General features: G+C 41.4%; 1 protein-coding gene across 5 annotated transcripts in view; it reads left to right on the top strand.

The window, feature by feature from the left end:
* The window catches only part of PTPN13 (protein tyrosine phosphatase non-receptor type 13), a 112,059-nt gene that overhangs the window by 90,235 nt on the left and 8,906 nt on the right, over window positions 1–12,918 (top strand). For all 5 annotated transcript variants that reach the window (XM_059844008.1, XM_059844007.1, XM_059844006.1 and 2 more), the window contains 14 exons: window positions 299–392; window positions 1,174–1,259; window positions 1,802–1,964; window positions 3,445–3,659; window positions 3,741–3,839; window positions 5,489–5,844; window positions 6,044–6,218; window positions 7,501–7,659; window positions 7,900–8,071; window positions 8,174–8,384; window positions 9,428–9,498; window positions 10,139–10,200; window positions 10,999–11,155; window positions 11,479–11,655. In XM_059844008.1, the coding sequence (XP_059699991.1) occupies window positions 299–392; window positions 1,174–1,259; window positions 1,802–1,964; window positions 3,445–3,659; window positions 3,741–3,839; window positions 5,489–5,844; window positions 6,044–6,218; window positions 7,501–7,659; window positions 7,900–8,071; window positions 8,174–8,384; window positions 9,428–9,498; window positions 10,139–10,200; window positions 10,999–11,155; window positions 11,479–11,655 (2,197 nt within the window). The remainder of the gene's footprint in view (window positions 1–298; window positions 393–1,173; window positions 1,260–1,801; window positions 1,965–3,444; window positions 3,660–3,740; window positions 3,840–5,488; window positions 5,845–6,043; window positions 6,219–7,500; window positions 7,660–7,899; window positions 8,072–8,173; window positions 8,385–9,427; window positions 9,499–10,138; window positions 10,201–10,998; window positions 11,156–11,478; window positions 11,656–12,918) is intronic.

Genomic DNA, 12,918 nt, shown 5'->3' with positions numbered 1-12,918 from the left:
GTCCAACAGAATGCAGACATGTTTCTGCTGAAGGATGTTTGTTTGTGTTTTCTGCGTTTGCATTGTGAGGCATTGTGTTTTTACAGTCTTCCCACCCCAACCTCATTCATAGCAAATTGCATGACTGCACAGAACATGCTTGATGTAACATTTTGGTTTTGATAGTTTCTCTGTTTTTAATACGTGCCAGTAGCCCAAATGCTTCCTAAGAACAGTTTTCCTTGTTTGACACTGTGTTTAATTGCTAAGTATTCTAACTTCAAAAAGATTAACAATCCTATTTTTGTCTTCTGTTTAGGGTGGTGTGAATACTAGCATAAGGCATGGTGGTATTTATGTGAAAGCGATTATTCCCAAGGGAGCAGCTGAAGCAGATGGCAGAATAGAAAAAGGTAGGATTTCCATTCTTTTGGTGGGGACTCTTAATGTGAAAAAAGGGCAGAGGACTGTCTATGGGGGACGTGACAATATCCTGTGGCCTGGAAACTAGCACTCTGTTTGCCTCCTGTCCTTGCACCTTTTTTGTTGGAAGAAGAACTATTTTTCCAGGCTGTTGCAGTTGTCGTTTTAAATATTGCCTTGATAGCTAATTTTGCGCGTGAAGTTTAAAAAACTAATATAGAACAACTGCAGAACCAGCAATGCTGAGGCTGTGGAAGGGAAAAATAGGAGATAGCTTGTGGGATTTTTGTTCTCTAAAGCAGCCTATGTTAATGGAGAATGCTTCTCTGTTCCAGGCACAGAGAGAGAGGGCTTTGTGTTATTTGTGGCCTTCTTGCTTGGCACGCCTGGCAACTCAATACAGAAAATGCTGTAATTGTTATGGCTCTTCTTGTTAGTTAGCCAGGCCACATTCTTCACTGAAGTGAGCATTCCCACTGTGGACTAAGATTTGTTTTGAATAAAGACTCTGAGCTTTCTGGCAGGCTGTCACTCTGATGGTTAACACTAGTTTTGACATGGGTTTATCCCACAGAATCATTAGATTGGAAAAGACATTTTGATTTGAACCATATAGTTTATTTGCAAGTTCTCTTCTTGACTCAGAATGTGGAAGGGAGGTAGAATTTCCTTAAATAACTGTCCTTGTTAGCTCAGACTTCAAAGTTTCTGTGCATCATAGATGTTTTTTAGGTGATGCTCTGCCTACTTTTTCTTAAATTATTAATGTAGGTGACCGCGTGCTCTCTGTCAATGGGATCAGTTTGGAAGGAGCTACCCATAAGCAAGCTGTTGAAACCCTGAGAAACACAGGCCAGGTGAGTGGCTGCTGCTTCTACTTCTGACTGTGGTAAGCCAGTTCTCTATCAGAGAAAAGAGGTGAAGGAACCTCAAGACTGGAATCCTCCCCAGTGTTGTCGTGGTTATTTTAGATTTGCTTTCTTGGACTCCTTGGCTTCCTGGCATACCTGAAAACAGCCAGTGAGTGTACACATTCAGAACTGCTGAGAACTACTATTTGTGTTCACTTTATAAAATGTTTTTAACTTAATTCCCTGTTCAAATGTGCAGGTGAGACTATCTTTGACACCTCTTAACACCCTCACAACTTTATAGGAAGAACACCCCTACTTACTCTTACTCTTGGCAAGTATCTTGCAAGTCCATTAGTGTATTTTGGAGGTTGTCATTTAACAGCCCTTAAAAAATAAGGAATAATTGGAGGACATATGTGGGGAGGGGAATCTCTATAACACTTGCTGCTGTTAAAGTTTGGACCCTGAGAACTTAGAAGGAAACATGTACTCTAGACTGTGCTATCTCTGTTGCCGTTTAACTGGAGAATGTTTCATCTCTTTAGGTGGTGCACCTGCTGTTGGAAAAAGGTCAGCTTTCAGGGGCCAAGGCCCATGCTCCAGTGACACCACAGTGCACGCTCCCAAATCAGGTGGGGCAGTGTGAGCCACAGGAGAAGCCAGCAACAGAATCTTCAAATGCCAAAGATTACAGCTTTGTCACAGCAGGTCAGGTCCCACAGAACAATTGTCTTAACTGTCAAAGCATCCTGTAGTTTCATACGATTCTCTTTACTTCTTAGGATGGAAATGGAGTGTGTAAGAACCTATACCAAGCCCTTGCACATAATGCAGTCTCTTTCTTTTTGTGCTGTTGTGTTTCTTTCTAAGACTTCCTTTCACATCTAGGTTACTTTGTTTAGCTACTGTTGACTTTTTGCTCTCTCACCCTTTCACGTTCTTTCCCAGTGTCACCTTAGATGCCAAGGCTGTAGCAAGCTTGGAGTTAGGGGGTGCTGCTGTATTTGGTGCTGCTAAGGGGTGCCAAGGAGAATTTAGATATTTATATATAAATGAGTGCTTCCGTGGGTCCTGCAGCTCCTGTCTTAGAAGAGAGAAGACATCAAGAGCTAGATGAAGAGAGAAGGATTTGTGCCCCTGACTAGAGGTTGACATAATTCAGCCTCTCTTGCTGAGTGAAGGGAAGCCTACCCAGATGGCAGAGCCCCTGCAGATACTTTTGGGTCTTCTTGCACGTGCTCTGTCCTGTCTGCCAGGAGCTTCAGTTGCTGCTCTCTCTAATGCCTGATCAGTGGCTGGAAAGGTTGTGTCACTCTGTGCTTTAAAAAGTTCCTTAATGGACTTCCTAGGGGATAGTCCTTTGGAGACACTGCCTTCCTGCATATTGATGTTGTCAGGCCAAGCAAGCTGACTGAGAAGTGATCAGCTTTTTGTCCTCTTTAACCTGGAGGAGGGAATTTTTGGGTCACACTTCTGTTCAACTCAGTGAAAGAACCGTGTGAGGGGGAGATTGCACATTGTCATGTCTGAAATGTGAGCACTGGACACTCTTTCCATGGACACGTGCTATAGGAAATAATAAGTTAATTGTGGAAACCCAGGGCACCAGGAATATTTCTCTGTCTGCTCTGGGGTGTCCTGACCCCCAGGGGAGCACTGACTTTGACCCTCATTCATGGAGAAATTTTCCTAGACTTCAAGATAGACTAGAATCCACAAAAGTGTGAAATAGGTTATAGAGAGTAGTGTATGTATACCACTCGGTGAGAAATTTAGGTTTTGGGATTTTTAGTGTGTTGTGAATGGAAGCAAGATGGAGGGCACAGGGTGTTATCCTGGATTTCTTCTTCATGCTACTTCTTCCTTCTTCTTCATGGGTTTAGGTGGCATTTTGCAATTGGGCAGAAAAGCCCGCATTGCAGCTCTTTGGGATCAGTTATTGGTTAAAAGGGAAAATAATATAGGTGTCAGTTCTTAATTTGATACTTTAAAGTCCTTGTAACAAGAGATTGTGAACCATTTTGTGCCTTCTAATGAAAAGGTGCCGAACTCACAGCGGTGAGACTGTTTTACTGATAAGAAGTAATAAACACCTGAGTCCGAACATGAGCTACCATCTCAAGTGCCTTCAGTCCAGACCCAGAGAAACCCACAACTTTTACACCCACAGTTAATGTTTCTTTTACAGAGAACACATTTGAGGTAAAACTCCTGAAGAACAGCTCAGGCCTCGGGTTCAGTTTCTGCCGTGAGGACAACCTGAGCCCAGAGCAGCTGGGATCGACGATAGTGCGGGTGAAGAAGCTGTTCCCTGGGCAGCCAGCCGCAGAGAGCGGGCAGATAGAGATCGGGGACGTCATCCTGAAGGTGAACGGGGCCTCCCTGAAGGGCTTGTCCCAGCAGGTTTGTACCCATAGTAGTGAAACTGATACTGTGGTAGTCCTGCAAGTCGGCATCTGACAGTGAATCCCTCTGTGGCCACAGGAAGTCATCTCTGCTCTGAGGGGAACATCTCCAGAGGTCTCTCTTCTCCTTTGCCGGCCACCATCTGGAATACTACCAGATATCGACCCTTCGTTGCTGGTAAGGTGTCTGGAATGGGATTTTTTTAAACATTATTTGCTATTTAAGGTTCATTTATCCAGTCTGGTGGGTGGATGGGTTAGTTAAATTCAAGATGCAGATGGAATGACGGGGAGAGTGCTCACAAAAATGTAGTTCTTGGAGTGAATCCCTTAGGAGTGCACTGGTTTTTGTATGTTAAAAGAATGTATGGCTTCAAAGCTTTTTTCCTCCATTTTTTGTGATCTAAGGCATGAGAAATTGGTTCAACACAGTGTTTCTGGAGCAGAAATTTCTTTGCAGCCCAATGTTTTGAAGTTGATATCAAATAGAAATTGGATGTTTCTGTGAAGGATATTCTGCAAAACACCAATTTGGTGTTGATGTATGTAAAAACAAAGAAAAGGTTGTCATATCTACCTCCTGGAAATCAGAGGTATCTCAGAAAATATTTTCAAAATGCTCCACTAAATAAATTGAAAGAACAGAAGGCCATTTTAGGATACTTGACGAAGTGGAAATGAAATGTGTTTCAGCAAAAGAGAGTGTAGAGGACAAATTCCCTGAAAATTAGGCTTTCCATAATACAGCAAAGTGTAAAACTAATGGAGACAGGTCTTCAATTTAAAGTTCCCCAGGGAATTCATCACAGCACTAAGCCTGCCAGAGTTCAAGAAGCGTTTGGACATGGCTCTCTGGGACAAGGTGTGATTCCTGAGGCTGTCCCGTGCAGGGCCAGGAATTGGGCTTGGATGATCCTTTTGGGTCTCTTCCATCTCAGGATACTCTGATTCTGTGATTCTGAGTTACTTTAACATTATTTTCAAACAATAAAATCGTTCAAGTCTGATGAGAGAAGTTTAAATAGACAAATTTAAGTGACGTTAGGATTGGAGTGAGAGATAAGCAATTGAGCAAATTAATAATATAAATTGCTATTCCTATAATAGACCTGTTTGTAATGTGGAATAACAGGAACTTTAATAGAACTTTATCAAACTTTACAGGAACTTTAATAAAACAGTGCACTTATTAAAAGAAGAGGAAAACCAAAATTTTTCTTTATCGCAGATTGATGTGTTCATACACACAAGAATCTGACCATGAAAGCATAAATGAAGTTCTTAAATCTTTTCTGTCTGCTAGCTGACATAATTCTTGGGAATATATCACAATTGGCAAAATTGTTATTCAATCTGGTGGTGGTTAATAACTTGGTTAACAGTCACCATTTGGCATAATTATCTTAGTTTTTGTAGTCTGTTGCTGTTTGGTTGACAGCTTCTCTGTTTCCCTCCTCTGTGAGGTTGGTTTGACTTCAGTAGCTCTGTGAGCCTCAGCTTCTTGTTGGCAGGGATTTGATGGTAGTTGCATAGAAGACTGCTGGGCAACGTTTAAAACATCTGTCAGTAGGCTTTCTGAAGCTAAAGTATTTTTGTTTTTCTTAAATGAATGTAATGTTTTTTAGCAGCATAAGTTTCAGAGTTTTGCACGCTTTTTCTTGGCCAAGTTGCATTGAACTTTTTGAAAGTCTCCTATGATGTGTTTCAACAGTTCAGTCAGTGGCCACTGACTCCTTTTTTTTTTTTTGGTAATTTTATGCAGTCTTTGAAACTTTCTTTTGTCGTCAGAACTGGATTATTGTGAATTAAATGTTTTTGCTTTTCTAGACCCCCATCCATTCACCCCAACAAGTTTTTCCAGAGGTCAGCAGAGAAGTTTCTGGTCCATCAAATAGAGAACAAGGTGACAGCTCAGATGAAAATGAAACTACTGATCTGAGCAAGAAAAGGCTAAAATCTCCCTCCAGAAGAGACAGCTACAGTGACAGCAGCAGAAGTGGTGATGAGGAGGTGATGGAGTCAGCAGCCCAGGTGGGCCTGGGCTGGAGTTCAGCGTTGTACCAGGGCTCAGGTGAAGCTGAGGCACAGGCTCAGTATGATGCACACCCTGGCCAGAGGGACGCTGTCCGCACCATCCTGTATCCTGATCAGGAGGCTCCCGGCAAGGCAGAGCTGGAGGACAGGTATGCTGCTGATAATGAACCTCATCATCCTGCAGAGATGTTTATAGAAGTAGTTCATTGGACCTATTCAGAGAAATGCTTCTCTTGGTTTGCTTTTTAGATCTGCAAAAGTCAGCCTTGGTTCATATATTAATTTGTGAGTGACAGTCACATTGTACTTATTCCTGTTTTTCTTTTTTTTTTTCTGCTTTATCTGTAGTGATCTGCCTTTGGATTTGCCAGTGATCCCCACCTGTAGAACTGTACCTGATGTTACCACATCCATGTTAATAAATGACTGTTACGCTACTCCTGTCTCTGAGCTGACTTCACACCTGGGAGAAATAGATTCATTACTCACCCAGCTGGAAAAAAATGCTGAAGAATATGAGCCAGTAATGCACTATTTCTGTCTTTCAGGAGCATAAATGTCCTGGTGTGGTTGTTTTAGCAGTGATTTTGAGAGTGGATAGAAATTAGGCACATTAATTTACAAATGGGATAGCTGTAGGTTATACTTGCACTACTCTGGGTGTGTGCCTAATAAATGGCACATACATTGCCATTTGTAATCAATGGCAGCTGCTCATACCAGTGTCTGTAGGTATTTTCTGTGTGAGCTCTTGAAGAGTTGATACATTTCCCTCTGTGGAATGTGGAGGCATCCATGTGTACATAGGTGGATGTGTGTATGTCCATTTCATGGGTCATTTCTGCCTGGAAACCTTGGCATTAAATGTTTAGTTACCTCTCAACCATGTATTCAAAGGAAGCTTAAATGGCAGATATCTTGCTTCTGCTCTTTTAGTTTTAGGTGGTTGTTCAGAGGTCAGAGAATAAATTGAGGCATCAAGGGCATCAGGAGACCCTGTTCTTTGCTGCATTTATAAATATGAATACCAAAGACTTTCTGTTCTGCTGCAGGATGGAGCCTATTTTTGAGGCTTTTCTGAGAAAGCTACTTGACACCACAGAAGTGTCTTGTGTATCAGAAGGGACTTCCATATCCCCACATAATCTGTTCAAAGATTGGAAAAAAAATAAAATGGAATCTTGATACATCCCAGTTGTGAGGGTATTCCAGTTTATAAGTAGCCAATACCCCATTTTGACAAGAAACTGTATTTTTCTTAGTCCCTTCTTCAGAAATTTTTCTCCATCCTTCCTGGTGCTCTGTGATTTTTTTTTTAATGCAAATGAGACAGATCCATATCTTTCAAATCAAAATTAATGCAAATTAAAGTGAGCAAAACACGTACATGTGTTCAGGTTCCAGATAAGCTCTATGGTTTTGTGTCTTACTGTAGCAAAATATGCTCACTTACTTTGTCCTGAATAATTATGGATGTGTTGAGATATTTAAAAATACAGAGCCTTTCTTGTATATGGCAGCTAGATTAGGGTAAAATAAGGTGTGAGTTTTGATGTGTGCCTTCAAAATTTTGTTTAATTCATAGACTTTTGGCCCCATGTTATTTCCATGTAAAACATTATTTGGTTCTGTCTTGAACTCATTAGAGATGCTTATTTGAAGCATTTAAGATGAGCCTGATAAGAAATGTTGTTCCAGGCTTTTGTCACACTTAAATCAGCAGGTAAATCAGTTGTCTTAAATTCAGTAAAATGTTCTTATTTCTTCTGATTGCCTGTTTGTAAAGTGCTGTTTTGTCCCCCTAGGAAGTGGAGCTCCGAGTGACTCTGACCAAGTCAGACAAGGGCAGTCTGGGTTTTACAGTGACCAAAGGTAACGACAGTGTCGGCTGCTACGTTCACGACATCGTTCAGGATCCTGCCAAAAGCGATGGGAGACTGCGGCCCGGAGACCGACTCATAAAAGTGAGAGAATTCACCTTTGCATGTACAGGGCTTGCACAAAAAGGACAACTTCGAGTCCAAAAAAGAAAAAGTGAACTGTGTTGTAGGCCAGGTCAAATGTGGTTAAAGGATAAAGATAGCACATTCTGATAGGCATGATTCAATAGCACTTGAGAATAGCAATGTTCCTTCCTTCTTCCTCAGTAATGCTGTCTTACTTGGGACCTAACCAGGACACCTGTGTTGCTTTGGTCCTCGCAGGTGAATGACATCGATGTCACCAACATGAGCCATACTGACGCTGTCAACTTTCTGCGAGCTGCCCCAAGGACTGTCAGATTAGTGCTAGGGCGTGTTCTGGAGTTACCAAAGATGCCAGTGTTGCCTCATTTGCTGCCTGACATTACACTGATGTGCCATAAGGAGGAGCTAGGTAACACGGAATTAATCTGCTTTTTGCCCTAAAGGAAAATCTCCCCCTTCAGTTACTAAGAAACCTTGATTTTTATTGTTTTCCCCTTCTTTCCCTGCAAAGGTTTGTCCTTATCAGGAGGCCATGACAGCCTTTATCAAGCTGTGTATATTAGTGACATTCTCCCCAGATCTGTTGCTGCCAGAGAGGAGAGTCTCCATGTACTAGATATTATCCATTACATTAATGGAGTAAGCACACAAGGAATGACTCTGAAAGAAGCCAAAAGAATGCTGGAAACATGCCTCCCAACAGTGGTGCTCAAAGCAACCAGGTGTGTTCTGGAAGCAGATGCTTCCCTGTACTTTTTGTTTTTCTTGCATGATTGTATGAGTGTATCTATGAGTGTATGAGTAAAACCAGTTCCTCGTATGACAGAAAATTCACCACATGTTACTGAGGACTGACTCTACAGAAAGGGTCTGTAAATTCACAGCTTTTGTGCTGCAGCGGGGCACAAGGGTACATGATACTTGCTGTGCTTTCTGTGTCTTGGGAGCACTAGGCTGTGTCCAGCTATGAACTACAAGTGTTCAAATAGACCCTTGCAATCCAGGAGGAATTAGTCAGAGACCTGCTGTGGCACTTGGGCACTCACAGGTCTGTGAGGATGGATGGAATTCATCCAAGGATATGCAAGGAGCTGGCAGGAGAACTCACCAAGCCACTCTCCATCATTTGTCATCGGTCCTGGCTCCCCAGGGAGGTCCCAGATGACTGCAGGCTGGCCAGTGTGACACTCATCTGCAGGATGCAGGGAGCTACAGGCCTGTCAGGCTGACCTCAGAGCTAGGGGATGTTACAGAACAGATCACCTCGAGTGTGACCACACAGCGTGTACAGCACAAGGGGATCAGGTCCAGCCAGAAGTGCAGGAAAGCCAGGTCCTGCCTGGCCCACCTGATCTACTTTCATAATGGGCTCCCCATCTGGTGGATAGGGAAAAGGCTGTGGATGTGTCTGCTGGATTGAGTGAAATCTCTGAGGCTGTCTCCCACAGCATTCTCCTGGAGAAGCTGGCAGCCCATGCTGTGGAGACATGCTCTTCACTGGGTTAAAAACTGGCTGGAGTGAGAGAGTGATGGTGAATGGTGCTGGTGGGGTTTTCCCAAGGCTCAGTACTGGGGCCAGTTCAGTTTCATTTCTTTATTGATGATTTGGAAGAGGGGATTGGATGTGTCCTCACTCAGTTTGCAAGTGACACCAAGTTGGTTGGGAATGATTAGCAGTTTTACCAGTGTTTACTTCAATATCTATTGATTACTGTGATATGCTTATTTTTTAAATAAATATTCCTGTAAATATTTCTTTTCACAGAGATGGTCATGCAGTGTTCCCAAAATCCAAAATCCCTGAGAACTCAAGTCCATGGCCAATGAAAGCTAATGGTAAGATCTGTGTGCATACTCATAGCAAGTGAAATGCACCTGTTTATAAAAATAAAGGAACTGATATGGACCATAAGAAACTATCCTAGTCCAGCTTATTGTGACCAGCTCCTACAGGAGTTTGCTCTAAAAGCTCCATGAAAAGAGATTCACCAATAGTGTTTTTATGATATCATTTCTTGTGTAATATAGAAATTCTCTCTAATATAGAGCAGAAGGGTTCCTTTGAAGGAGGACTCAAGTGTCAGATGATATTTTTAAAAAAATAACAGTCAATGACAGGTGTTTGTAGAGCTGTGTCTTGTATACATTTTGAGGAAAATGGATCAACACTGTTGTCAAAGGTGCATGTTTCCACTGTAAGTTGTTAGATTATTTATCAGCATTTCTCTTTGCTTTGAATTGGTTACTTGTATTAGCATTCATGCTTTCTGATCACATTAAATAGAACATTCAAAAAGCCATTATATGAAGTGTAGTCATTCAGACAGAAGTTTGGCAATGCACAGAAACCAGGCAGAAATGCTACTCATGTCATAACGTGGTATTAAATACTACTTGCTTCTTGTATAAAAATAATCAGTGGGGGCTAATTTAATTTCAGAGAAAAAGTTGTTGTTTTTTCCCCATTTTTGTTTAGGTTGTTCCTGTGGTGATCCCTGTGATAAAACAGAGAAGTCAACTGATGGTTATGGGCCCCAGGTAAATGCTCCTCTCTAGTGCCTGTTACCATTAACCAGACAAAAGAATCTACTTCAAACACTTAAAACTAAATAAATGAATGAAACAATCTGTTGATCAAAGTAAACAAACCCACTCTTATCAATTGACATGGGTAAGCAGTGATCATTATAAATATGCAAGTTTTTTTAATTGATCTACTCTTTCTTTTGGCACTGCTTTGTTGGAAGACAAATTGTCTTATGAGAAGGATGTAAGGCTATCATCCAGAATACTCCATTCAGCCCACAGTTTCTGCAGATGTTTTTGTATTACATTTGCTAGGTGGTTTTCTTTCTTTTTTCCCCCTTAGTTTTTCCATAGAAATGCTGTTGTAGTGGGACCAGAAATACTAAAGCTTGCATACATTTTATAGGGATTAAAATAATGTTAAGTACTACCATGTGTTCTCTTGTAGAAGCTGCTGCTTTGTTAGCATGGGTTTTTTTTCTTCTTGTAGAAACTGCTGCTTTATTAGCATGGGGTTTTTTCCTTCTTGTAGAAGCTGCTGCTTCGTTAGCATGGGTTTTTTTTCTTCTTGTAGAAGCTGCTGCTTCATCAGCATGGGTTTTTTTTCTTAGTTGCTTTAATATTTTTTTTATTTGCTCTTGTCATGTGAAACTTCCCACCCATCACCCAGATACCTCAGATGATATGAATAGAGGTTTTTATTTGTTGCTGAGGAGAGGTGAGAACTTTTTAGTGATTGGTTGCTGCTTCAACAAACTGCCAGGCAGAGTTAATTTGTAACAATTTGTTAATTGTTCTTTGCTTCCTCAGATCAATGGCAATGGCATCCTGGGACCTTCTCAGGGAAGTACAGAAAACAATATCCATCACACGAAAGCACTGATGAACCTCTCAGGAGCAGAAGATGCACCTTCCCTTGGATTTACCAACCAGATGTCAGATTTTCCTAAACACATTGACAAATCAGGTAAGAGGAGGTGAGATGGGGACTGCATTTTTCTGCATTTATTGCACCAGTGCAAGAGAATCACAACATGGTTGAATATCCTGAAATAAACAAATGTTAGACTGGCAGTCACTTTTAGATCATTTCCAAGTCTTGTGCTTTTTTTAATGGGAGTTAGTTGATGTTGAAGGTAGATTTATAGAAATTGGATTTTATGTTAGAGAGAAATAAAGGAAGGCCATGGTAACAGCTAGAAATAATGCCATGTGTCTGCCCCTTTAAATTAGTTCTACCAAACCATTCTGTACTGGGAAAATTTGTCATTTTGCACTGTTTGCCTTCAGGAGCAGATGTTCCAGATGATGAGTATTATGATGAGGATGATCACAATGAAGTTGTCCAATATCTGTTGGATGTTGTAGATGAGGAAGCCCAGAACCTCTTAAATCAGAATAATGCAACTTCAGAGGCTCAGAGTCTTCTCCATCTCAAGAAGGCTGCATCAGAAAATCACCTGCCAGGTAACGTGAGCCATTTGAAAAGAACATCCCTGACAGCAAATCACTGAAACAAGGTGCCAAATAAGCAGTTGATTTGTCAACAGGGGGAGTTGATTGATATTTATTTGATATCTGAACTGGTAGTTTCCCAAGTTGAACACAGACAAATAGTTGCTGATTACCATAAATTTGAGATGCAATGTAATAAGTGAGGTTCTGGTTTGAAAAATCTGAATTTTTCTTTAAGTAATCTGGAAAAATTATTCCTATTCTAGAGTTGTCTCTTGAGTGACATTCCTATTGTTTGGGTACCTGGTCCTGCAGCTGCAGTCTTGTTGGTGTACTGAAGCATTTCAGCATTTCATTGACTTCAGATTGCACAACTTGGAAATGTGTTGAGATCTCTCAAAACCAACAATTCACCAGCCTGCTTTGTCTATTTTAGAAAGATTGGCTCTTTTTCAGTACCTCCTTTTGACTGTACACCTTTCTCTTGCTTCATTCCATCTCCTCAGTTTTACTTGATATTAACTCAAATGTAGTGAGGAGTAGGGTTTGTAGTTCCTTTGTGGTGTCACGCTCTGTATGCATGCTCCAAAAATTCAAGCAAGGTGCTTGCTGCTTCTGTAGAGATTGCTTCTAAAACTCAATATACACCTTTCAAAATTGTAATTATTGCAGGTCATGACTGCAGGGTCATTGGGTTGTTGTCATTGGTCATTGCATTAGAAGTCAGGGATCACTGAGGTTCTGGCTGTGCCAGGATCTCAGCTGAGGAATATCATTGGAGCTCCAGTACTTCCAGTTTCCTGTAGGCTGTCCTTTGTGACTGAAGATGAATTGAATCCATAGGGTTTGGCAGCAGGGTGCTTCCACAGCAGACAGATACAAGCCAGATTTTATCTGGCATGTCCTAATTACATTTTGTTAATGCAAGGAGTGAGTAGAATCCTGGTTTGGACCTACTGCTGGTCTAAATCCAACTGAATTGCAGAAAAACCACTGGCAGGGGGAATGTGATAACTCAGTAACTGCAGCCTGTCCATCAGTTATGCTGTGACAGAGATACTCTGTGCAAACAACCTCACATACCATGGCAGCTGTTCCAGTTATAAAAAAAAGAAACCTAAAGTCTGTTTACCCTATGCTGTAAGAACTCTTTTCCAACACTCTGGTAGCAAAGGGCCTCAAAATGTGCCTTATTCTGGCACCTGTATTCCCTGTCTGGTGCCAGACAGGTGGAACAGGATTCACATCTGGGCATTTTCTGGTGTGTTTATGCTC

This window comes from Haemorhous mexicanus, chromosome 4, assembly GCF_027477595.1.
Source record: "Haemorhous mexicanus isolate bHaeMex1 chromosome 4, bHaeMex1.pri, whole genome shotgun sequence".
Classification (NCBI taxonomy): Eukaryota; Metazoa; Chordata; class Aves; order Passeriformes; family Fringillidae; genus Haemorhous; species Haemorhous mexicanus.
The sequence above is the reverse complement of the archived record's forward strand: the minus strand, read 5'-3'. Positions and strand labels throughout refer to the sequence as shown.